Here is a 27,243-nt window from a genome sequence, read left to right on the forward strand (position 1 = left end):
CCGCCTTACCAAAGGTCATAGCTTGACCATGGAACGTATCCAGGGAGTAATGTTTGACAAAGGTGATGACAGGAGTCCATGTGGCTGCGTCACAAATATTCCTAATTGGAACGCCCCACTGCAGGGCTGTGGAAGTAGCCACGCAACCCTTCAGGAGGGTCATTGTCAGCCAATCGGTAACATTCGGTAATGGTGAGGATAATCCACCTGGACAAGGTCTGTTTGGTAACAGCCTGGCCCAATCGGTGTCCAGCATAACCCACAAAGAGTTGATCGTCCACTCTGACCCTGGACATCCTAGAAATATAAAAACTCAGAGCTCTCCTAGGGTCCAACCTATTGAGTCTCTCCTCTTCCTTACCAGGATGAGGATAGAAAGATGGTAGTGGCTTAAATGAAATTCAGATACTACCTTTGGTAGAAAGGAAGGATGTTCCCTCAGTACAACCCTATCCTTGTGGAACATAGTAAAGGGCGGCTAAGATGAAAGTGCCTGCAATTCAGCCACTCTGCAAGCGGAAGTAACCGCAACCAAGAACACTGTCTTGAAAGACAACAGTCTCAAAGACAAGAGGTTCAAATGGAGCACCCATTAGGAATTTCAAGACCAAATTCAAATCCCAAACCGGCACCTGGAACGGGGACGGCGGGAACACATTGGTGAGTCCTTTCTGAAATTGGGAAATTAAAGGAATCTTAAAATAAGAACATTCTTCAGACGAGTGCTTAAAGATAGACAGCACTGCCAGGTAACCTTGAATGGTACCTACTTGAAGGCACCTGTGGGCCCAAAAAAGCAAGAAAGAACTAACCATGGGAACGGAACACTGAAAAGGATCTACATTTTGTCCTCTGCACCAGTCGCAAAATTTACGCCAACGGTACAGGGATTTTGTTGCTGGCCGCCTGGCCGAAAGCAACACCTCCATCACGTCATCCGGGAGGTCCCAATCCTTATACCTCAAACTTTCAGATACCAAGCTTGAAGGTTGAGAGTCCTGACCTCTGGATGGAGAACCTGATTTCCCCCCCCCCCAACCCCCCCTTGCGCGCGCAAGAGCAGATCCTCTCGGTAGGGAAGACAGCGTGGAGGGCAGATGGACATTTCTAGAAGGTCCGGGTACCATGCTCTCCTGACCCAATCCAGAGCAATGAGGATCATGTGGGATCCGAACCTCCGCAACCCCCTTAACTCTTGAGGAATGACAGGGAGCGGCGGAAACGCTTACAGAAGTGGGAATGACCAGAGCGTCCGCCGCCGCATTCTTCTCTCCAGCCAGATGAACTGCCGAGAGTGATATTCCCTGCTGGATTGCCCAGAACCAGAGCAGCATCGCCTCTCTGCACAACGGGAGTGACCCAACCCCCCCCTCTTTTTTGTTGAGGTAATGCATGGCAACTGTATTGTCTGTCATGAGCAGGACACCACTTCCCCCCCACACCCCCCGCACAGATGGCAGAAAAGCCTTCAGGGCCAGCCTGATGGCCCTCAGCTCTAACAGGTTGATGTGGAGTTTGGACTCCGACAGACCAACGACCGCTGGCGGTCAAATCTTCGGGATGAGCTCCCCATCCTGTGAGGGAAGCGTCCGTTACAACTGTCACCTCCGGCCACGGTTGCCAAAACTGCTCCCCCTTTATCAGGTTCCCCTCGTTGGCCCACCACAGCAGATCCTGTGAGACCGAGAGTGGAATCTGAACGGGATCCAACATCATGCCTGAGAATTGTGACCACTGCATCTTGAGGACCCATTGCAGGGATCTCATCCTCAGTCTGGCCTCTGGCACCAGAAAAATGCAGGATGCCAGGAGGCCGAGCAGCCATAAGAATTCCAAAGCCGGGAGACTCTGGGCATGTTGAAACTTGTCCACCATCTGCACAATGTGATGAGCCCTCACCTTGGGAGGCGAGTACTTCCAAGTACGTGTCCAACACAGCCCCGATATACTGGAGCTGTTGGGAAGGTCTCAGATGTGAATTCTTTCAATTGAGGGAGAAGCCCAGCTTGTGAAGGGAGTGGCAGGTGACGGACAGATGATGCAGGGCTTGCTCGGAAGAGCGCGCCCTGATCAACCAATCGTCCAGGTTGGGGTAGACGTGAATCCCCCCTTTCCTGAAATATGCTGCCGCCACCACCATCAGCTTGGTGAAGACCCTCGGGCGAAGGTCAATCCGAATGGCAGGACCCGAAACTGAAAATGCAAGTCGCCAACCGCAAGCCTCAGGTACTTCCTGTGCTTGGGATGAATCAGCACATGAAAGTAAGCATCCTTAAGGTCGAGACACACCAACCAATACTCAAGTTTAAGGGCCTGGAGGACTTGAGAAAATTACCATCTTGAACTTGTCCTTCCTGAGGAGCTTGTTCAACCAACGCAAGTCCATGAAGGGTCTCAATCCCCAGTCTTTTTCGGGATCAAAAAAATAAGGGGAATACCATCCCTTGTTCCTCTCTGCTACATGCACAAGATCTATGGCGCCTTTCTCCAGCAGGGATAGGATTTCCTGCGCAAGGAGCAGATTCGGACGCTTCAAAGAGCTTCACTGGTGGATTGTCGTGAGGCCTCTGCCGGAAGGGAAGGCAGTAGCCGTGGGCTATGATATCCAGAACCCACCCATCGGAAGTAATGGCACGCCATTCTCCAAGATGCTGCGCAAGTCTGCCCCCAACTAGCGAACCATGGGACATGGCCTCATGACTGAGCGGATGCGGCAGTGCCTGAGGGCAAAGAGGCAACTGTCCGAGCGGCTTTGGCACCTCGAGTACCTTGCTTTCTACCTCTGGTACTCCTACGGTGGTGGCCCCATTGACTGGCAGCTCCTCTCGATCTACCAAAGGTAGAGTAGTACCGAAAGGAACCTCCCCTCCATTGCTGTCCACTAGGATGAAAAGGCGGAGGTTGACGTACCGCAGAGCTCAAAGACTTCGCAGCAGCTTTGGAGGTCTGCAACCTCTCAAAGCTTTCATCAGTCTTGCTGCCAAACAGATGAACTCCATCAAAGGGCATGTTCAGAAGCCGGGATTGCACATCAGGAGCAAACCCAGACTTCCGCAACCACGCAAACCTGGGTATCACGGTGCTCGCAGCCATGGACCGGCTGACAGTCTGCCGTGTCCAAACCCGACTGAACTGATTCGCACATGGCATCCTTGCCGTCTTGCAAAAGGGCTAGAAAACAATCCAGTTCTTCCCCTTCAGGAATATGCTCAGCCGCCAAAGATGCACAGTTCCACAGAGTGTGAGTGAATCTGGCCAAGGCATAAGTGGAGTTGGCCGACTTCAACGCCATACCCCCAGATGAAAATGCCTTCTTCGCCCAACCATCAAAGCGCTCATCGTCCCTATCAGGAGGGATGGTAGGGTACTCAGCCTGCTTAGAGGGGGCCGTAGCCGGCTGCACCACCAAACTCTCCAGAGTAGGGTGCGTCTATAAGTAGCAGGGGTCACTACAAGCTGGGCGGTATTTTTTCGGAAGCGACTTATTAACTGCCGGAGACTCTCCGGAGCAGTCCAAGCCACCGCCACCCTCCTTTGCAAAGCCATGGGAAACGGCAACACCGGGTCAGTGGGTGGACCTTGGTCCAGGATGTCCGTCAGATCATCCTGATCAAAATCAACAGGTGGAGCAGACCACCCCAAGTATTCAGTCACCCTTGACATGAGACACCTATAGAAGGATTCGGCATGCGTCCCAGGCTAAGGCCTGCCAAACTCCACCTCCAGAGAGGTGTCATGACCATTGGTGTCATGCAAGGACTGACTGAGTTCCTCCATCTGACTGTGCCCCGACAAAAGGTCATCAGGGACATCAGGAGGCACAACCATCTCATCATCAGACCCTTCCTCCACCTCTGAAATATACTCCAAAGGTTGGAACAAATCCAATCTGGGAGGAGGAACATAGTAGGGCTCAGAAACATGCCTCACTGACTTACTGAGAGCCTTCCTCGGAGGTTCCACAGCCCTCCGGTGCACCTCCTGCAAATTCTCCGCAAACGGTGTCGAGGGAATCGGTGAACGAGGCGTCAACGACTTCTTCGAGGGAAGAGCCCGAGAGCATCACTCGACGGACACAGTGCCGATGCCGATGGCTTCACAGGTTCCGATGGCCTCGAGGACCGGGACCTGGCACGGCTACGGCGATATCCCTTGTCCGAGCGGGACCTAGACGGCTCCCAATGATCGCGCCAACCGCCCGAGCCCAAAGGCGTGCAAGTGGTGGACCGAGCCCATTCCCTACCGGCTTTGCCGGAACTGTGCCTTGCGATTCGAAAATCGCCATCATCTGCTGGCGGAATGCATCCCATTCGGCTGGCGACGAAGACTTGGTGGGACAAGTCAACCGTCTGGCAGAGTCAGACGAGGACGGGGAAGGCGACCGGTGACGGTGCATCCTAGAGTGCCTCATAGAGGCAGAGGAATGGCAGGAACCACTCCGAGACTGAGACCCCCCCCCTTGGATTTTCACCGACGCAGAGTGTCGCCCCTCGAGTCATCGGTCAAAAGCCCAGCTGACTTCGATTTATGGGGCTTAACCACCCTACCTACCTTCAATTTCTTCTTGCATTCCCGCAAGGCCTTAGATGCCAGGGACTATCAATCATCGCAGTCAGTGGTGTGGCTTTCGCCGAGGCACGAGAGGCAGATGTCGTGCAGTTCCGTGATGAACATCTTCGAACCGCAGTCCCGACATTTTGTAAATCCCGACTTCGGGGTAGTAGAAGAAGATGAAGACATCGCTAATCGAAGAGAAGAATCGAGCACGCCAATATTCTGAAGCAAACACGTTTGCGGAAAAAACGGAACTGAGGCTACAGGCGCCGTGCGTCCTATATATAACATCCAGTGACGTCGACCTTGAGGGACAAAGGATCAACGTCATCGACGCAGGACGCCCTCTGCCGAAAAGTTTCCGAAGCAGCACAGCTTTGGTCATTACCGGTCATAGATGTGGAATACGCCGGAGGACACAATCCCCTCGAACTATAGTTTACCCAAGGTTAGCAAAAGAAAGTTAAAAGGGGAGCCCCTAGGGCAACCCAGCAACAACAGACACTTATTGCCAATAAGTTGTTAAAGAGGATAACTTTAAAAAGACACTATGGAGAGTCTTAAAAATGACACCCATAAAAAGAGTTAAAGATTAGGTGAGTGTGGAAAAAGGTTCCCACTCACTGAGGTATTAAGGAAAAATATCCCACTAGTAAAGCAAAAGGTTCTGGAGTTAACCCAGGTCAGGAAGATTTACCAGTTCTGTGAAAATGTTACTGAACAACTTTACCGTCAAATGTGCTTAGTGCGGGGAGTAGTGCGAGCGCATACTGCCGCTGAGTGTCATCCCCGTAACAGAGCCGCCGGCCTGTCTATTGGGGTTGGGGGCTAGCACTTGGGAATCTAACAGTTGACCATCGCCTTTGCTGTCTGAAAAGACTGCAACGCTTCCATCGCTGGAGGCCCCCCCTCCACGTCCATGGCTGCCTCAGCCTGCATGGCGTGATGGGCCCAGCGCTTTGTCTTTCAGTCCCTGAGCATTTTCAGCTTGAAGAGCTTGCAGGCTCGACAATGGCCCTTGTCGCGGTCCCATGCTAGACAGATTACACACCCGTGAGTACCTCAGTATTCAGTAGGGATTGTTGCAAACCATGACAAAACGAAGCACCTCACGGACTACTGACCGTGCCGGAAACCAAACAAACAAAAGTAGGTGTGAGGGTAATAAAGCCAACATCTAGCGGTCCTGCGTATAGGCAATGCCTTTAACAACAAACAAAGCGCTAGGGGGCAGGCTTCTCTGTTGCGGTGGCTGCCTCCCAATGCTGGTTGACAAGGCAATTATACCTGTAAGTCACACTCTTGAGACTCAAATACTAAAAATAAACAATTTTATTAATGGTAATGCAATTCTAAAAGCATAAAAGAATTCAATCGATGAAATTCTCCAATGTATCTATGACCACCAATTGGTCATTAGTCATTGGTTATGTGCAAATATGCAAAAGCAGACTAAGTAACTTATCCGGGGCTTCTAAAGTTCACCCAAATAATCCACAGATCGAAAGTGTCTTGTGCTGTGCAAATTTAACGCAATGTTTCACATCAAACACTTAATTCATACTGATCTTCACTCACTCATACTCATTCTTTGGTCTCACACTCATCCCAACATGTTTCTTTCCTTTTATATATTTGCGAAATGTAAACCGGAAATTCTTCAGGGGTTGTCTGCATTAAACACTATGCATCAATAACTAGAGTTTGTAACATGCTAGCGCATCAATTACTCAAATACTAGAAAGAGCTTAGCATTAGCTCTGCACACAAGGTATCAGTACGTCTCGGTGCAAACGGGGGGAAGAGGGGTCCAGAGAAGAAGATATATGGAGCCCGTCGGTATTCTACAATCAACCAGCGGTGGAGGGTGTCATCTGCAACAAGAACGATACAGGAAATTATACATCTAATCTGTCATTTCATAAGTCATACAAGAAAGGAGACTAATTCAATTCTATAAATTAACCGCTAATTAATTAGGGGCCAATGAGCCCAAATCATGGTAGCAGCAATACAAGTCAGAACGAGTGTCAGGGTTCCGAAGGAAATCAGAACTATTGTGTCATTCTGAGGAGGTAATGCTGCTAAGCTTCTCATAAAATAGCATCATAAGATGCAAGGAAAGCCCATCTCGACAGCAAAGAGTCTGCAGTGTTGCCATTTGCTTAGACGCAAGGCGCTGAAACCGCAAAGTGCCAGTGAATAGATCTTGGTCCTTTTCTGTCGCTGACCATTGCAGTGCAGGAGTCCTCCCTCTTGTCCCCACGACTGAGGCCCAGGAACAGGGTCTGCAGAGCTGCTCAGGAACATAAGACAGCCAAAGCCCTTTTCTTCTAACCAAAGGTACTGTAAATTCTAACAGAACTTATCTCTTGTTGTGTAACCTCACTTGTTCTCAGTTGAGACTTGTCTCGGTAGCTATTGTAGAGTTGCTATCAGCTTCTTTACCTCACAAGTCTAATCAGCTTGTGGCCCCGCTTTGATTCCTTCTTTTCTACAAAGACTTCTAAAATGTGCAATACCTTTTGCCCATCTACAAGAAGTGCTTCTGCTCACCTAGACTTTTGCCCAATTGACTTTGGCCTAGCCTGGCTCCCTGTATGACTCTTATTCCCTCTGCAATTGTGTTTGTTTTTCCTTCCAGGAAGGGGTTAAACTTTGTTTGCTTTGGGTTTTTTTAAAAATTACTTACCTGCTTCAGAATATTTGTGTGATATCTTGTTTCCTTCTAATAACACTTTCTTTCACATGCTCATCAGTATTACTCTAAATGTAACCGTGATTTATTAATGTCCACATTGTCCCAGTTACTTTAGTCACCTGAGGGTGTAGGAAGTGTCTGTGTGCCATCCCAAATGGGTATTTGCAGATTTAGAGAATATAAGAGTTTGTATTCTGGAGTGAATTTGTGTTACTATTATATTGCCCCTTCTGAAGAAGGCTTACTCAAACTGACTTAAATAATTGTTTAATCAAGAAACCTTGTGTGTAAGAGTTTATTTGAATACTAGTCACTGTGAATCTCTGTGCAACTCCCCTACAGTTCACATTGACCCCTCTTGAGATAAGCATGGCTGCTCAACATGCTACCAAACTGTGTAGTACAGACTTATACTAAAGGTTGGGTTCCTATTGCCAGGTGGTCAGGGTTGTTGTAGTGCACCCAAAGGGTACTGCATACAATCTTGCCTAACACTCCATCATGGTCAGAGGGCGCGAAGTAGGCCCGATGGCCTTCTGGAAACTTTGACGATCTTTGCACTTGAGGGGCACAGCAACTCACCGACAACATATCCCTGCTGTTGGCAGTTGGAGAAAAGAGCACACAGGCTCTTTATAGAACAAAATAGAATTATTTTCTGTCAAAAAATGAAAAATCATAGAAGTAGCTCCCAGAGCAAACCTTGAGGACTCCCAATACTGAAGCATGTGGTAAAAATCTGAAGATGGCTGCCAAGGAGCAGCTTAGGGAGAGGACTGTCATTGGACGGGGGCAGTATGACCCAGAGGATATTGTATGGGTTAGAGGAAACAGTGAAAGTGGAACTGTTTTTCTTTTACTGAGGATTCCCGGTATGACAGGAATATTCATGAGCATGTGAATCCATGCCAGCTCCCACGCTGGAGAATGTACAGAATAATCAACTGTTCATGCAGACTACCCCCTGACATACGTATACTTTTCATAGTAATGTTTTCCAACCAGAATTTTTTTTATATATTCATATATTCTCCTTCACACACAAAACACTCACTATCATCGGCCTCATCATGTCAAGTATCGACTATGCAAACAGCCTCTACCTCGGTATACCGGAATACCTACTGAAGAAGCTACAACGGATCCAAAACACAGCAGCCAGACTACTCCTCAAACTATCCAGAACAGACCACATCACCCCGGCCCTAAAAACACTACACCGGCTCCCAGTAAAACACTATCACCTTCAAAACAATGTGCATAACGCACAGGGCAATCTGCGGACAAGGAGCAGAATTCCTACAAAAGAAAATAATCTACAAACCAACGCGACCGCTCAAGTTAACCAACGAAATCCGACTGGAACTAAAACCTTACATCAAGAAAAAACTTGGAGGCACCGCCTTCTACCACTTAGCCGCGAAAACCTGGAACAACATCCCAAAAGTAATAAGGAACACCAAAGATCACCTTAAATTCAGAAAACTACTAAAAAACTGGCTCTTCAACACCAGAGACTAAAACCGAAATAACAGTAAGACAAATGACTCAACAGGAAAGGACATTTACAAGCCCCTAGAACCGACAGAAGTACTCTGAGCACCAGTAGGGCTGACACAGGGGTCCACCTGCGAGACGGAGGCAACAACCCCAGCCAATCCTTACCATCCCCCACCGCCCGTACAGCTACAACTAGGTACCACAGGGACACTAGCAGGTGCGCTGGTCATGTGGATCGGGGTGAGGAGCATGCGAAGTTATTGAGGGAGCGGACGGAGGGGACAGCTAAATGCTCAAGGGGCCTCGAATGCAAAACGGGCACCTTCTGAGACACAGGGTGCGCAAGCACCCCGTCGTGTAAGATTACACGCGCCCAACTGGTCAATCCAGGGTAGAGATACCAACTAACCAATACCACTAGCAATTTCCTTCTTTGCATACACCCATCAAACTCCAAACCAAACAACCACAAACCTCCAGCACAACAAACCGCACAAACTTCACTACACTGCAACAACAAAACAAAAACACACAGACTCGCACATCAGCACACAACGACTACCGGCTGCATACACCCCAGGCCCAGCCGACGGAACCACCGGGCAGAGGCTGCCAACAGCACATCACTGCAATCTTGCACTTTTCCAGCCTTCACCCACTAACCCACCTCTCCCTCACTCTTTCAGAGCCGCCAGAGCGCCAGGGGACCACTCCGGTGGTGATAGTGCGCGGTACAAATGTCCATTAACATATATAACATTTCTTTTCATTGAAGTATTACATTATTGTGTCAACTTATTTGATATGCAAATAATCTGACTGTTCACATTTACACCAAGTTATTTGATCGATATACATTGAAAAATGTTTTTGAAAAGCCTTTCATGAATTCAGGGCTTATGACATGAGATTGGTTAGACTATAGACAAGCATGTGCCACAACATTTAAAAAAAAAAACTCACTGTTATTTTCCTCTTCACTGGATGATGTACTGTCTTCAGAACCTCGCTCAAAATGCATTGCATGTCGGTTAGACTTTAATGTTGCAGTTTTGGTAAGGCTTGGAGTCATTTTTTTCATTCCCATCACTTCTGCTGAATCGGAGGTCTCCTTGGATTGTTTTTTGTGTGTGCTCTTAGCAGAGACCAGTCCTTGTATCTTTGGGGTAGATTTAGGTACTGTTAGCTGCTTTGGTTGTTCAGTCTCTGAATCAGAACTGCTATCAGAGCTGCTGCTTTTAGCTTTCGTGGGTGGATTTTTTTTTGCAAGCCTTGCAGGCATTGCCTTCTTTGGCTTTTTCTTACTGGAACTGTCAGAAGAGGAGCTGTCAGAAGAGGAGCTACTGCCTCCAAATGCAGACTTTAATGCAACAGCCTTAGTCAATCCGGTTTTAGAGGGGCCTGAATGTGTGATCAGAGATTTGCTGGGTGCAACAGATTTTAGCGTTGAAACTTGGTTATGTTGCTCCTTCTCACTACTTGAAGTTTCGGACTCCGAGCTGCTCTTTTCAGGTGCCGCAGCATTTATTTTCTTGTCTACAGAATTGTGCATCAAACACAATGGTAGCAGCTTCACAGCTGGTTTCACTGGTGCAGCCTTTTCATCCTCAGAGTCACTAGAGCTGCTTTCTGAGTCTGAGCTGCTTTCTATTTTTTTTGATGTGGCTACAGACATTGACATGGATGGATACTTCGCTGTAGCTGGCAGGGACTCTGCTGTTGACACTTTGATTTTTTTTTCCTTTTCCGCAGAATTGGGCATTAAACCCGGTGGTGGCAGCTTTACAGCTTCTTTTACTGGTGCAGCGTTTTCCTCCTCAGAGTCACTAGAGCTGCTTTCTGAGTCTGAGCTGCTTTCTGTTTTTTTTGATGTGGCTACAGACATTGACATGGATGGATACTTTGCTGTGGCTGCCAGAGACTTTGCTGTAGACACTTTGACAGTAGGCTTTGCAGGTCTTTCATCTTCTGAACTATCTGAACCTACAAGTATGGACATGGATAGGCAGAAAGAAGTAATAGATTAAATGTTTCAACAGGTCTGTTAATTCACTCATACAATTGTCAATATCTCATTTAAAATCATAACATAGTTCCAATACATGTTCCGATTGATAGGAAGAATTTGAATGCGTTCCCATTGGTGTTTTAAATAAAAGTTTATTCAGGGCTAAAAGAACCATCAAACAACAATTAAAATCAACAGTATACACACAGCAAATCAAATATAAAACCATCCACGAGTACAAATCATAATATTCAAACGTAGAATAACCTAGGAAAATGTCCAATCATACAAACTGGTGACATAATGAAAGGGCATTCTAGTATAAAGAGAAACAGACAGTGCTATGGCTGAATCTGGAACAGAAAGAAGGAACCTTAGGGCAGAATGAACATGCCTAACACTGCACCCTCAACAATGGGAGAAAATCTTTCTCCGGGTGCAGAATACAGGGCAGAAAAGCGAAAAACTTTGTGGATCGTGGACATTACGTCCAAGGCATGAGCATTGCGCCCGGTGATGATATTGTTAAATGAGGAAAATACTGGCAGATGCACAAAAAGTCTTAGTTACTTACCTGTAACTGTATTTCTCCAGCTTTGTTATCTTTCTTAGATTCATATGCTTGAATATTCCCTGTCAGACCGGGAATCCTCAGTGATTTAAATAATTATTAAAAATGTTAAATATATACATTATGTCCATAGAAATAGGAATGTAGATTGCCCATTATGGTCTATCAGCCATTCACTTGTGTAGTCCCTCCCCCTCACTTTGGCCCTTTATGGCCCCAACCAATGAGGTGGTAGGGCTTAAACTCCGCCCCAGTCAGCCATCTTCAGATTTTGAACCGTAGATGAACAAGTTACTTTCTTACCTGGTAACGTTCTTTCGATGGGATGGTCCGACGACGTATTCCATATCTATGAAAGGTAATGTTCACAGCTGTGCTGCTTCGGAAAATCTTTGGCGTCTGCGTCGATGAGCCGTCCCAGAGGACCTCCTCCGATGGCCGACGTCACCCGATGTGATAAGTAGGACGCACGACGCCCATAACCTCAGTTATAGTTTTTTCCCAGAACGTGTGCCACCAGTTTTCTGCCAGTCAGACACACAAGGCCTTGCGGAACGCAAGCTGCAATCGCAAAAGAAATTCTGCATCGGGGAAGGCAGGGAGGGAGTGTTATGGAATACGTCAGACCATCCCATCAAAAGAACGTTACCAGGTAAGAAAGTAACTTGTTCTTCGAGGGGATTGGGTCTTCCGACGTATTCCATATCTATGACAGACTCCCAAAGCAGTACCAATGCAAGGAGGTGGGAAAGAATTTAGAATACAAATTTAGCATGCCCAATCAAATTGCGGAATAGAGAACTGCCTTGCCAAAGGCCAGCTCTTGACCTCTGATGGAATCGAGGGAATAGTGACGTACAAAAGTATGTACTGAAGCCCAGGTGGCTGCATCACAGATGTGACGAATAGGAACTCCCCTCTGCAGGGCAGTAGACGCAGCCACTCCTCTGGTAGAATGGGCCCGCAAGCCAGCCCGAGGGTCCTTATCCGCCAAGCAGTAACACTCGGAGATAGCTAAAATAATCCAACGAGACAAAGTCTGTTTAGTCACAGCTTTTCCCAAACGCATCCCAGCGTAACCAATGAAAAGTTGATCGTCCACTCTGACCCGGGACATGCGCGAAATATAAAAGCTCAACGCTCTCCGAGGATCAAGCCTATGGAGCCTCTCCTCTTCCTTACCAGGATGTGGAGGAGGATAAAACGCCGGAAGAACAACCTTCTGGCTCAAATGAAAATCCAAAACAACCTTCGGAAGAAAAGAAGGACGAACTCTAAGGACAACCCTGTCCTTGTGAAACACAGTGAAGGGTGGCTTAACTGAAAGTGCCTGTAACTCACTCACTCTGCGAGCAGAAGTAACCGCAACCAAAAACACAGTTTTCAGAGTTAACAGCCTCAAACGGCAAGAATGTAAAGGCTCAAACCGAGCACCCATAAGAAACTTAAGAACAAGGTTCAAATCCCAACCTGGCACCAGAAAAGGTGACGGAGGGAACACATTAGTGAGCCCCTTCAAAAACTGCGAAATTAAAGGAATTTTAAAATAGGAACACACTTCAGACGAGCGCTTAAATATGGACAGCGCCGCCAGGTAACCTTTAATGGTCCCCACTTGCAAGCCCCTGTGGGCCAAAGAAAGCAAAAAAGACAGAACCATGGGAATGTCACATTCAAAATGATCCACATTCTGAACTCTGCACCAGTCGCAGAACTTTCTCCAACGGCAACGGTACAGAGACTTAGTTGCCGGCCGTCTGGCCAAGAGCAACACCTCCATCACGTCTTCAGGGAGGTCCCAATCCTTATACCTCAACCTTTCAGATTCCAAGCGTGAAGATTGAGGGATCTGCCCTCTGGATGTAGAACCTGACCCCCCCTCCCGTGAGAGCAGATCGTCTCGGTAGGGAAGACGACGTGGAGGGCAGATGGACAAGTCGAGAAGGTTCGAGGGAACCACGTCCTCCGGGTCCACGCCGGAGCAATGAGGATCATCCGGGAACCGAACCTCTGTAACCTCCGCAGCACTTGCGGGATGACGGAGACTGGAGGAAACGCGTACAGCAGTGGGAATGACCACTCCACCATAAACGCGTCTCCTAAGGCTCCTTTTGGAGGAAATTCCCGCGAGCAAAACCTTTCGCACTTCCAGTTGACACTGGAGGCGAAGAGATCCACTTGAGGGGTCCCCCAAAGGGCGAAGATCTCCAGGAGAATCTCCTGAGCCAGCTCCCACTCGTGAGAGATCGAACTCTGCCTGCTCAGAGCGTCCGCCGTCTCGTTGTCGTCTCCGGCCAGATGAACAGCCGAAATCGAAACTTCCTGCTGGATGGCCCAGAATTCGAGCTGCATCGCCTACCTGCACAGCGGAAGCGACCCTGCCCCCACCTTTTTGTTGAGGTAGTGCATGGCCACCGTGTTGTCCGTTAGAATCGGGACACACTTTCCGCGCACAGTCGGCAGAAAAGCCTTCAGGGCTAGCCTGACGGCCCTCAGCTCCAACAGATTGATATAGAGTCTGGACTCCGACGGAGACCAACGACCGCTGACTGTCAACTCGTTGCATGAGCTCCCCATCCCGTGAGGGATGCGTCCGTCACGATCGTCACCTCCGGCCAGAGCAGCCAAAATGGGGCCCCTTTCATCAGATTGCCCTCGACGGCCCACCACAGAAGGTCCCGGGCAACTGAGGGCGGCACCTGAACAGGGTCCGACAGCCTGCCGGAGGACTGAGACCACTGGAGCTTGAGTGCCCACTGCAAAGATCTCATCCGCAGACGAGCCTCTGGCACCAGAAGAATGCAGGATGCCATGAGGACAAGCAGTCTCAAGAATTCGGACGCTGGGAGATTCTGGGCAAACTGAAACTTGTGCACCATCTGCTGAATGTGAAGAGCCCTCACCTGAGGAGGAAAACACTGCCCGAGGGACGTGCGAGCACTGCTCCGATGTACTGGAGCCGCTGCGTTGGTGTCAAATGGGACTTATTTAAATTGAGGGAGAAGCCCAGCCTGTGAAGGGAGTGGCAGGTGACGGACAGATGATCCAGGACTTGCTCGGGAGAGCTCCCCCTGATCAACCAATCGTCCAGGTAGGGGTAGACGTGAATCCCCCCCCCTTTCCTGAGATGCGCTGCCACCACCACCATGAGCTTGGTGAAAACCCTCAGGGCGGAGGGCAATCCGAACGGTAGGAACCAAAACTGAAAGTGCGAGTCGCCAACCGCGAACCTCAGGTACTTCTTGTGCTTGGGATGGATCGGCACATGGAAGTAAGCATCCTTGAGGTCGAGAGACACCAACCAGTCCTGAAGTTGAAGGGCCTGGAGGACTTGAGAAAGAGTCACCATCTTGAACTTGTCCTTCCTGAGGAGTTTGTTCAAACCGCGCAAGTCCATGATGGGTCTCAATCCCCCGTCTTTCTTTGAAATCAAAAAATAAGGGGAATACCATCCCTTGTTCCTCTCCGCTACTGGCACCAGTTCTATGGCGCCTTTCTCCAGCAGGGCTTGAATTTCCTGCGCAAGGAGCGGATCCGGACTCTTTAAAGAGAGGTTCCCTGGTGGATTGTCGTGAGGCCTCTGCCGAAAAGGAAGACAGTAGCCGTGGGTTATGATCTCCAGAACCCACACATCCGAAGTAATGGCTTGTCACTCTACAAGATGCTGCGCCAGCCTTCCCCCAACCGGCGAACCATGGGACCTGGCCTCATGACTGAGTGGTAGCGACTGCGGCGTTGCCTGAGGGCAAAGAGGCAACTGCCCGAGCGGCCTTGGCACCTCGAGTACCTTTGTTTCCACCTCTGGCACTCTTAGGATGGCCTCTTTGACTGCTAGCTCCTCTCGCTTTACTGAAGGATGAGTAATAGCGAAAGGAACCTCCACACCATTGCTGTCCCCTAGCACGAAAAGGCGGAGGTTGGCGAACTACAGCGCCCAACGACTTCGCTGCAGCTTTGGAGGTCTGCAACCTCTCAAGGCTCTCGTCAGCCTTGCTGCCAAAAAGGTTTTCACCGTCAAAGGGCATGTTGAGGAGCCGGGACTGCACATCAGGAGCGAACCCAGACTTCCGCAACCACGCAAACCTGCGCATTACGGTGCTCACCACCATGGACCGGCTGACACAATCCGCCAAGTCCAAACCCGACTGAACGGCCTCACACATGGCATTCTTGCCATCCTGAACCATAGCAAGGAAACCATCCCGTTCGTCCCCTTCGGGAATATGATCAGCCGCTAATGCAACACAGTTCCACAGAGTGTGTGTGAAACGAGACAAGGCACATATGGAGTTGGCCACCTGAAGCGCCATACCCCCAGAAGAAAACACTTTCTTCGCCCAGCCGTCAAAACGTTTGTCGTCCCTATCCGGAGGGATGGTAGGATACGACACCTGCTTTGCCGGGGCCGTAGCCGCCTGCACCACCAAACTCTCTGGGGTGGGGTGCCTAGACAAGTAGCAGGGGTCGCTACTGGCTGGACGGTATTTTCGCGACAAAGACTTGCCCACTGCCGGGAGGCTCTCCAGAGCAGTCCAAGCCACCGCCACCCTTCTCTGCAGAGCCATATGAAAAGGCAAAACCGGGTGAGTGGGTGGACCGAGATCAAGGATGTCCGTGAGATCATCCTGAACAAACTCCCCTGGGGGAGTTGACCAACCCAAGTACTCGGTAACCCGAGACATAAGGCGCCGATATGACGAATCGGCATGAGTGCCAGGCTCCAGCCGACAAAACTCCACCTCCGGAGAGGTGTCCAGTCCACTGGCATCATGCAGCGACTGCCTCAGGTCATCAAACTGGCTATGGCCCGAGATAAGGTCATCTGGAACCGTAACCGGAACCGGGCGCCATCAGAGCCTTCATCACCCTCTGAAATGTACTCCAGGCGGCAAGAGGAAGACCTCTGCGGACCAAAGCAGTGCTGGACCTTAGCCATAGCCTTTTTAGGGGCAAACCCCGTGCCACGGGGCCCCTCCAACACCATCGCCTCGAAAGGCATGGAGGGCGCCGAACGAGTCGGCGCCGGCGTCAGCTGCAACGCCTCCAGCAGCTGCGGCATCGACAGTTCAAAAGCCGGAGCTCCGAGCGCGTCTCTCGACAACCTGGGCGCCGACGGAATCGACGACCCCCTCAAAGACGGAACCTCGAGAGAAATCGACGACCTCGGCGCCACAGGCGTCGACGTCTTCTTCGAAGACGGCACAGGATCACACGGTCTCGAGCGCGTCGAGGACCGGGACCTGGAACGGGCATGGCGAGAACGGCTACCCTTGTCCGAGCGGGACCTCTCCCGCGAGCCGTGCCGACCACCCGAGCCCGAAGGCGTACGGGCGGTGTCTCTCGACCAGTGCCGACCGACCCCACTCGGAGGCGCGGACGGACCGGTGCCCTGCGATTCTAGAATCGCTAGCATCTGCTTCCCGAAGGAAGCCCATTCCTCCGGTGTCGCTTGCATGGAGGCATAAGCAACCCGCCGATGGGCGGAGTCCTCGGAAGAGGACGGGGAAGGCGACCTATGCCGGCGCTTCCTGGAATGCCTAGAAGAGGCGGAGGAGTGGCGCGACCGACTCCTGGAAGGAGACCCACCTGACCTCCGACGACGATGCAGAGAGTCACCCCTCGAGTCATCAGTCGAAAGCCCCGCAGACCTCGACTTCCGGGGCTTAAACACCCGGCCTACCGACAGCTTCTTCTTGCGTTCCCGCAAGGCCTTTGCAGTGAGCGACTGGCAGTCGACACAGTCGTCCGTATCGTGGGCCTCCCCGAGGCACCAGAGGCAGGCGTCATGCGAGTCCGTGACCGACATCTTGGACCCACAGTCCCCGCAGTTCTTGAAGCCTGGACGCGGGGTCGAAGATGAGAAAGACATTGCCACGAACAGGTCTTCACAACCAACCGAACAGGTTCAACGAACCGAGAATAGAAAACAGCAACTCCAACGAGTCGAGGCGTACCGAGATTCACGAAGCGAACACGTTCGCGGAAAAAACGGAACTGAGGCTATGGGCGTCGTGCGTCCTACTGATCACATCGGGTGACGTCGGAGGTTGTTCTCGGGGACGACATCATTGACGCAGGACGCAGACGCCAAAGATTTTCCGAAGCAGCACAGCTGTGGACATTACCTGTCAGATATGGAATACGTCAGAGGACCCAATCCCCTCGAAACTACAGTATGATGGATGCTGAGCGTAGGAGCAGCCTCTGAGGGAGGCGGGTGGGCACATGTGAATCTATGAAAGATACCAATGCTGGAGAAATACAGTCACAGGTAAGTAACTAAGACTTCTCCAGCATTGGATTGTTCATAGATTCAGATGCTTGAATAGAATACCAAGCAGTTAAAACATGCCCCCCATCATACATATAGATAGATATGCAGATAAAAACATTTCTGTGAGCCTTTACCATACAACACAAAGGTTAGATACCCAGGGAAAGGCGGGTGAGAAGGCTGATCCTACCTTATGCAAAGAGGTGGCAGAGCACTGTCTGGCCAACTGAAGATTCTTTGTTGGAATCTGCGAGGCAGTAATGCTTGGCAAACGTATGCAGAGTGCTCCAGGTAGCAGCTCTGCCTATGTCCTTCAATGCTACCCCTGCGTGAAACGCTACTGAAGCTGCTCTCCCTCTGGAGTGAGCCGAAGGAGGCTTTGTGAGGGGGGGTGGAGGGGGGGGGGGGGTCGCCTTTAGACTGCTGACAGTGGGTGATACATTGAGAAACCCAACGTGCCAGACTTTGTTTTGAGCTATGCTGACCTTTAGTGCGGCCAGAAAAAGCAATTAATCTGTTGGTAAAACTTTAGAACCCTTGCCATATCTAGAGAATGCAAAGTTCCCTCTGCATCAGAGGTGAAAGTTGGGAGGACAATGTGCTCCGTGAGTGTCATCACAGACAAGACCTTAGGAAGGAATGTAGGGTGTGTTCTCAGAATGATGCAGCCCTTATGGAACAATGTAAAAGGCGGTTCTGATGAGGCTTGCAACTCACTGATTCTCCTGGCCGATGTGATGGCTATCAAGAAAGCTGTTTTCCAGGATAGAAATGTTATGTTGCATCTATGAATAGGCTCGTATAGAGGTTTCACAAGAGCTGCCAGTAGGTGTTTAGGATCCAGGCTGGGACCGATGTTGGCGTAGGTGGGTAAGTATGCATCAACCCTTTCAGGAAGATCTTGACAGCCGGCTGAGTGAGTAATGACTGTTTATCTGGATTTGTCGTATATGCCGCAATGGCCAATCGATGAACCTTAATAGAGAATAGAGAAAGTCCTGCCTTAGCCAAATACAATAAGTAAGGCAGCACTTGCGCGACCGATGCAGTGAGTGGGTTCACTGATGTTTCGCACCACTTGGAGAAACAAGTCCATTTTCAGATATAGGTGATCTGAGTAGAAGGAGCCCATGACGCCTTGATAATATCCCAGCAATCTGCAGGGAGATTCAGATTAATTCGTTTTCGTTGCTCAGGAACCAGGCCTCGAGAGACAGGCTCACTGGGTCATGGTGGAGGAACTTGCGGTTCTGTTGTGTCAAAAGATACTCATGAGCTTTGAGATGCATCGGGGGCCAACGGGATAGGTGCTGCAGAGTTGATTACCAGATCTGCCGAGCCCAATCCGGCGCCATCAGGATCATTGAGCAGTTCTGTTCCTTCAGTCTGCGAAGCACTCTTGCTATGAGAGGGATGGGGGGAGGCATAAAGGAACTTCCCTGTCCAATCCACTGAGAATGCATCTCCTATTGACAGATGCTCTGGGTACCTGGAGGAGAATTTGTGGCATTTCTGGTTGGCTTTGGTGGCAAAGAGGTCAATCTGTGGATGACCCCATTCGGAAAATATTAGTTGGACTCCTCTTTCGTCTAGTTCCCACTCGTGAGATGCCGTGTAATCCCCGTTTAGCTTATCCGCTAGGATATTGTTCACTCCAGGAAGATGTTCCGCCTTGATTTGGACTCTGTGGTGCAAGGCCCATGCCCATAGCAGTTGAGCTTCTTGTGACAAAATCTGACCTCGTGCCGCCTTGTTTGTTTGTGTAATGCAAGGAGGTTGTATTGTCTGTCTGGATGGTCACCACCTGCCCAGCTAATACCGGAAGGAAGGCTTTCAGTGCCCACCGTATAGCCCTGAGCTCTAGAACACTGATGTGCAGTTGGGATTCCTGGGCGGACCAAGTGTCCTTGGTTTGGAGGTCCGCTAGTTATGCCCCCCAGCCCGACAGATGCATCTGTCCTGAGAAGGGTAGATGTTGCCTGGAATGGTATTCCCTGCAACAGGTTTTTAGGTGTATTCCACCATCGAAGTGCCTTGTGTAATGTCGTCGGTAGCTGGACGGTATCCTCCCATGAACCGAGTGCTTGTTTCCATTGGCGGTCCAGGGTCTCCTGAACTGGTCTCATGCCAAGTCTGCAATTTGGTATGAGAAATATACATGAGGACATCATGCCCAGGAGAGATTTGAAAGAGCGTACCGTGGTTGCCACTTTGAATAGGAACCATGAGGTCAAGTGGAGAATAGTTGCTATTCTGTCTACCAAAGGCCTTACCCTGGAAATGCTGGTGTCGAAGTCCGTACCCAGGAAGAGTACTATCTTGCTGGGCAGCGGGCAGGATTTTGCTTCGTTTATTGAAAACCCTAACCCCCTTTAAGAGGTTTATTGTTCTTGAAACCACCAAGCGTGAGAGTTTGAATGAGCTTGCCCTTATCAACCAGTCATCCAAATACAGGAAGACTTCTGTTCCTGTCCTTCTGAGTTTTGCCGCTAAAGGTGCCAGACACTTGGTAAAAATTCTTGGTGCTGACTTTAGCCTGAAAGGGAGAACACGGAAGTGAAAATGTAACTCCCCTATTGCGAACCTGAGGACCTGTCTGTGGGCAGGATGAATGGGAATGTGAAAGTAGGTGTCTTCCAAGTCTAGAGTGGCCAGGAAGTCGTGCCTGTTTAGCCAAGGTAGGACGCTTTGCAAGGATGTCATCTTGAAATTGATGCGCTTGATGAATTTGTTGAGCGCTCTCAGATCCAGTATCGGTCTCCACTGACCATTTTTCTTTTTGATCAGAAAGAAACGGTAGTAGAAACCTCTTCCCTTCTGTTGGTCTGGGACCAGTTCTATAGCTGCTTTTTGCAGCAGTTTGTGAATTTCAGACATGACATGTCTTAACAGATGTACTTTGCGAGGGGTGGGCACAAAGGATGGAGGTTGATCCAGAAATTCTATGGTGTGACCCTCGCAGATCACCTGCAACACCCACTTGTCCGATGTTATTGGCTGCCAATGTTTAAAACATTTTTTTTTTTTAATTGGCTTTCTCCCCCCCATCCAACCAGGGTGTGACGTTGAGGGGGAAGACATGATCTGTCAAATCTGTTTGCGCTGGGTTTTGCCCTGGGTAGAGCCACGCCTTCCCCTCGGCGAGTACCTGCTAGAGGATTGGTGGCATCTGTTGTCCTGGAAGGTCTTTCCATGCGTGTTTTGGCCATAGGAGGGGCGATTAAAGCCTCTGTACTTGGAGGATGAGCCTCGAAAAGGACAAAAAGATCTACGGTCCTGGTCTTTAAGGGAACGGATGGCTCGAGCTGTGTCCGTGTCTGTCTTTATTCCCCTTGAGGTGGTCATCGATCTTCGCAAATAAGTCTTACCCATCGAAGGACATGTCCAATATTTGTGCTTGGACCTCCAGCCTGAAATTCGTAGCTTTCATCCAGGCTTGTCTCCTCAGTACAGTACCGTGGGCCATTTGTCTGAAGACTGATTCAGCCACATCTACTGATGCGTCTTTCTTTCTAGGTTTTTCAACAGTGTAATCGTCCCATTCGCTATAAGTGTCAGGCTCATGCGTAATCTCCCCTTCCTCGGGGTCTGAGAAATCCCTAAAAAGGTCCTCTTGCCAATCTGAGACCGATGCAGTTGATGGCACTGACAATCGTCGGATCTCGAACAGGTGATCTTGGCCTAGGCGATGATCTCGGAGACGGGACCTTAGTCGGTGAAGCACTGAGCGTCCTGCTGCTGGATCTGCGAGGAGGCTCAGGTGAAAGTGTTCTTTAATGTGGTCTGCTCCTGGAAGGAGAATCTCTTGGTGTGCTATGTTGAGGCGAGATGTCCCTCTGGAGATCTTACCTCCTTCTGTAAGGATGACCTATTCTTTTCCCTTTGACGTCTGTTAAATTAATCAATGCTCCTTTGCATCGACTCCATGAGTGTTGGATTGTAAGGATTGGTTGGTTCCTCCATAGTTGGATGCCAGGGAGGGCTGTGTTCCTTGGGGATGAGAAAAGGTTGCTCACCAACAAATTATGTGTCCGAAAACAACTCCTGAAGAATGTCAGGGAGTTCTGTCATCTCTCTTAAAGGAGATAGTTGTGCTCCTATTGGTTCATGTGTCTCTGATATAGGAGGCACCGTTCCCATTGGTTTGGTGATGCTGCTTTCATTGGATGGCGTAACAGTGGCGTCTGCGGAGGGTGTTTTAGTTTGTTTTTTTCACAGACTAAGAAGTTAATGGTGGCGTCGTTGCATGCTTCATCGACAATGGCTTGGCGGACGATGACGGTCCTTATCAGTCAACGAGAGCTTCGTGGACGTGTTATCGGATTCTTTCATCGACGATTGCTTCGTGGATACTGATTTCAACGAGGATTTAGTCGTCGAGGACTAGGTTTGAAGTGTCGTTGTCATGGACGATTTAGGTTTCGTCGACGGCTTGGTCGTCAATGGGCATCCATCGCTATTGCTGCTCGAAGACAGCGTTTCCGTAGACTATTCCCCCCCAGATCCCCTCCCCTGGGTTTTTTTGAAAACGCCTCCTTACCTTTGGGAGGTGCTTTTTTCTTCAGGATGCAGTTTCTTGTGGTCTTCAGAGCCCAAGGGGGTGTGAGAGAAGTTAATTCCACCTTCCTCTTACTTTTATGAGAGGGAGAAGTACTCTTTTCCACTGAAGAGGCCCTTCTTTTTGAAGTTTGCCTCTCAGATGGTTTGCTAGAATGCACAGGAGCTGTCTTGACAGATTCTTCGTCAGAAGATAGACCTTTGGCTTCTAAATGTAAAAGTCTTGTGTGTCTGTCCTGCAGGGTTTTATTGGAGAAAGTCCTGCAAATTTCACATTTATTAATTTCATGAGGATACAGGCAGTAGATGTATTGCTCATGAGGATCATTCATGTAAACAAGCTTCTTCATGCACCTTGTGCAGTCCCTGAACAGGGGATGCTTTTTGGAAGATTGATATTCAGCCATAGTTTGAGGAGAATTTCACTTGACAAATTTAAGGTGAGAAACAAAGGTTTACTGAGCCCAGAAACAGAGCAGATGGAACTTGATCAGATCACAATGGGGTATTTTTTGAGAATATAATACATCTAACAAAGAAAAGATTTCGAAAAGCTCAGAGAACTGGAGGATTCCCTCTGTCAGACTGCAGTGAAAAATCTGAAGATGGCTGACTGGGGCGGAGCTTAAGCCCTGCCACCTCATTGGTTGGGGCCATAAAGCACCAAAGTGAGGTGGAGGGACTACACAAGTGAATGGCTCAGACCATAATGGGCAATCTACATTCATATTTCTATGGAAATTATGTATATATTTAACATTTTTAATAATTATTTAAATCACAGAGGATTCCAGGTCTGACGACGGGGAATATTCAAGCATCTGAATCTATGAAAGATCCAATGCAGGAGAAGTAGGTTTGCCCTAAGGCAAAGAATAATTCCTCTTTTCGCGGGTTGAGCCAATAGGCATAACTTGCCCGTGGGGCTGTAGGGATGACTTTTTTATTAGAAAATTGCACGCTTTGTTTTTGCAGCTCGATAACTCTACTGGCATATACTCTGAGGGAGATAGAATTGCATGCAAACTCCCTTTCTTTAGCCTTACTAGTCACTGCTTCTTCATCCAGGAGGCATGGGCGACCAAGTTTACGAAAAGAAGTCTTAATGTGGGTCAACAAAGGGGAAGAGCTACCGCCATTTGAAGCCATTGCGTCTCTCACCGGGGTTTTATTTAACAGTAGGCTGGGATTTGCCCATAGATGCAACCAGTAGATAGGTGATTTCAAGGATATGAGGTCCTGTCCATTAACTAAATAAAGTTCTTCATACAGCAGGTACCAGGGAAAGCCCTAGAGTACACCCATCATTTTACTCAGGAATTGGTTTTCACAAACCTGGGCAGGTTTTTCGGTGCTGGTGTCCCCAAGCAGTGGCGCTGTAGGTCAGCAGCTGTGCTGTTTTTTTCTGAGTAGATACATAAAATATGCTCCATTTGCCGGCCGCCCAAACTTGAGCCAAATCTCAGGAATGAGCCATTAATTTGTGAAGCTTCCAGGGATTGGTCCCTGATGAGAGGACCAACTTAGGTTAGGTGGAATTGTGACACCTAACTAGCGAAAAGAAGAGACCCTTTCCAGCTTTCAGTCTTCCACAGATATTGCGTTGTTTGGCTTCTGTTCCCCAATCTCGCTCTTGCTGACAAGTTTGTGTGTAACCGGGACAGAATTTGCCGGATGTCTTCCAGCATGTCAAAGCTGTGCAAAACTTCCCAGAGTTTATCATGGACTACACTGTCAAAAGCAGTTGAGAGTATTTGATCGACCGTGCCAATTAACTCACATACTCACAGGATCTGATTTTCTCTAACCAAATCCATGATCCTGCCATAAAGTACCCCCCCAAACCATTTGACAGAGGAGTCTAATAAAGAGATTGGACGATAGCATGCCGGGTCGCTTTGATCACTTTATTTAAAAACTGGCACGATAAAGCGCCTCCCTCCATGAAGGCAGCACAACCTTCAGATGCAGGATCACGTTAAAAATTAGAGTACCAGTACCCAAACCCCTATGTCATCCTTAATAACTCGATGGGATGAAGTCTGGTCCGGCCGATTTCCTATTGTCCATCCCAGCGAGAGCTTTGGCAACCTCGTTTATCAGTATTACTGAGCTAGGGACAATTGTGCACGTGGTATTATTGGCAAAAGCATTCCAACCAGACACCTATGTAACTCTTACCATTGCTGCCACTAGAGACACCATATAAAGACAAAAAATATGTCATCCATTTGATTTTGTGGGGGATTGCCACTTGGGCGAAGTCCACCTGAAATGGCTCTCCAAGAGTCCCTTAGGTTGCCTGATACAGAGGGCCCTCTCTAGATTTAACCAGACCTGTCTAGCGAGTTCCTGCTTGCTATTTTTGATAGACATTTTGTAGGATTCCCTCACTTTGGCTACCACCTATTGATCTCTAGGGTGCTCCCGAGTGTGGACAAAAGAATATTCTTTGCTAGCTTGCACTCGATAGTGAACCACTGGGGTTTGCTTGGCCTCGCTGGCAAAAAGGTTGCGATCTTCCTGTATCCCTGATGGATCAGTGCAATTGTGATCGCCCATGCCTGCCGTTTAGCCTGGTCAGTGGTCGCGGGGCATAACCAGGTCTCCAGGTTGCTCATAATAGTATACATAACACGAGGGGGGGGAACCAACTGACCAGAGTTCACCTGCCCGCAGCGTAACATTCTATGCACAATGTTAGGGAGAATTTTCAGTTTGAGTGCTCAAATCCCCACAACTTAGAGACGCCCTGCTTTTTTCCTGAACTTTGGGACTTTGTACTTTTAATTCTATGTGATTTCTGTGTTTTTGACTTTGGAGTCTGACAAACTCTATAGGCATCATCTTTACATTGTGACACACAGCACCTTCAGTGCAGTGGCACAGGGAAGTCTTTCAGGTTTCCCAAAGGTTTAAATAACTTCCCTTGATAAAACTACTGTTTCCAAGAGCAGTGAAGTGAAATTGACTTCACTTACATTGTGCAACTTTCTAGACACATCACACACTATCTTAAAATAGGGTGCTGGAGGGGTTACTTGGCATCCCCTTTGTCTAGTTTCTCATGTAACATTTGTATGTTACCCTTTCCACGGTCAATAGCTGGTGGCAGAGGTTTACTTTCTCACCATTGTGTGTTTCTACAGCGGGCTGCAATTGCAGCTGCAGTAAAGCACGCATCGGGGTCCATTTTGTCAAAATGGCCCTGGTCTTTTCTCACCATTTCTTGTTGGAAAGGTCCTTCTTGAGACTTACTCTGCGCACCAAACGAGGCTTGGTCCCTCTGTTTGTTTTGTCTTTGGCGGGATTCACAAGTGAAGCCCGCCTCTGGCTCCAGGGTGTCTGGGGTAGGCAGGAAGTGAGTGAGGTGCCCGAAACTCTGTGCTTAGTCTCCTAGGAGACCCAAATGCACTCTATGATGATTGGCTGGCTGACTGTCCGGCAAAGACGCCTGCTTCAACTCCTGGACCGCTGGTTTGCCCGGTAAACCCCTGCTGCTGTGCTGAAACTCCAAATTCGTATCAACAGAGAAGCCCCTGTAAGGACAACCTCTCCCTTTGAGTTGGTGGGACCAATCAACTCCAAGGTAAACTACCTGGACATCCTCGCAAAGCTGGTCGAGTATCCACTGCAGTCGCTGCTGGAGACCGGATAGCCGGGGAGAGGAACACCAGTTAGTGTGCGTTGCTTTTAACCTCGCAAGAGCTCCAGGAAGATCCTCTGGACTCCCAGGAAGCACGACTGACTGAGCCTGAGCCCCCTCAACAGAGTGCAGGAGCCCAGACGCAAGGAAAGCCCAACTCGTTGCGAGCAGGGACCATCCCATTGCAGTTCAGGAGTCCCCACGACTGAGGCCCAGGAACAGCTAGATTTGCAGAGCTGCACATGAACAGAAGTCATCTGCTGCACTTTTTCTTCAACCTAAAAGGTATTGTAAAGTCTAAGCGAACTTACCTCTTGTTGTGTAGCCACTTGTCCTCGTTGGAGACTTGTTTGGTTGCATGTGTAGAGTTGCTTGCTGCTTCTCTACTTCACAAACCAAGTCCGCTTGTGGCCCTACTTTGGTCTGCTTCTATTCAACCAAGACTTTTTAAAATATTGGAAAATACTTTCTGCTTACCTGCAAATAGAGCTTCAGTTCACCTTGACTTTTTGCTAACTTAAAATTGGCTGGCCTGGCTCCCTTAATGACTTCTCTCTTCTGCTTATGTGTTTTGCCTTCCTTCCAGGAAAGGGTCAACTAACTTTACATTGGGGGGTTGTTTTGAAAGTACTTGCCTACTTCAGAATAAAACAAGTATTCATACAGTTATTCTTAACTCTCTGCTTTTTAACAATACTCCCAAGAATATTCTAAATGCAAAAATAATATATTAATGCCAACAGCACCCTAGCTATTGAAGTCACCTGGGGGTGTAAGTAGTGCCTGTGTCATTCCAACTGGGTATTTGCTCATTTAGATAACTAAGAGTGTATTTGTCAAGTGTATTTGTGTGTGGTTTTATATTGCTCCCTTCTGAAGAAGACTTACTATAACTGAGTGGTAAATAAATGAATAATTGTTTATCAAGAAACCTTGCGTGTAAGAGTTTGAATACTTGTCACTGTGAATCTCTGTGTAACCCCTACAGCTCACATTCACCCCTCTTGAGATAGGCCTGGCTGCTCCACGCGCTACCAACCTGTGTAGTGCAGACTTCTACCAAAGGTTGGGTTTCTATTGCCAGGTGTCAGGGTGGTTGTAGTGCACCGAAAGGGTACTGCATACAATCTTGCCTAACACCCACCTTTTGGTATTGTCCTGTACTACACAAGTTGCTAGTTTGACTGAGCAGCCAGGCATATCTCAAGAGGTGTAAATGTGAGCTGTAGAGCTGTAGCAATGAAATTCGCAATTACAAGTAACCAAGTAACACTTGCACTCAAGGTTTTACTTTATAAATAGCGATCTATTTATTCAACAGCTATTTTTAAATAAGCATGCTTTAAAAAAGGGCAATATATGTAACAGTCAAATATACTTTAAAATACTTTTCCAGAATCAACAAAAAGCTAGTAGATACTCTTTAGAGATG

At 48.7% G+C, this 27,243-nt stretch overlaps 1 protein-coding gene across 6 annotated transcripts in view; it reads right to left on the minus strand.

Annotated features, from left to right (window-relative positions):
* NOLC1 (nucleolar and coiled-body phosphoprotein 1) overlaps positions 1 to 27,243 on the minus strand; it is an 869,511-nt gene that overhangs the window by 297,793 nt on the left and 544,475 nt on the right. For all 6 annotated transcript variants that reach the window (XM_069610644.1, XM_069610643.1, XM_069610646.1 and 3 more), the window contains one exon: positions 9,719 to 10,738. In XM_069610644.1, the coding sequence (XP_069466745.1) occupies positions 9,719 to 10,738 (1,020 nt within the window). The remainder of the gene's footprint in view (positions 1 to 9,718; positions 10,739 to 27,243) is intronic.

Source organism: Ambystoma mexicanum, chromosome 8, assembly GCF_040938575.1.
Source record: "Ambystoma mexicanum isolate Mex_15411 chromosome 8, UKY_AmexF1_1, whole genome shotgun sequence".
Taxonomy (NCBI): domain Eukaryota; kingdom Metazoa; phylum Chordata; class Amphibia; order Caudata; family Ambystomatidae; genus Ambystoma; species Ambystoma mexicanum.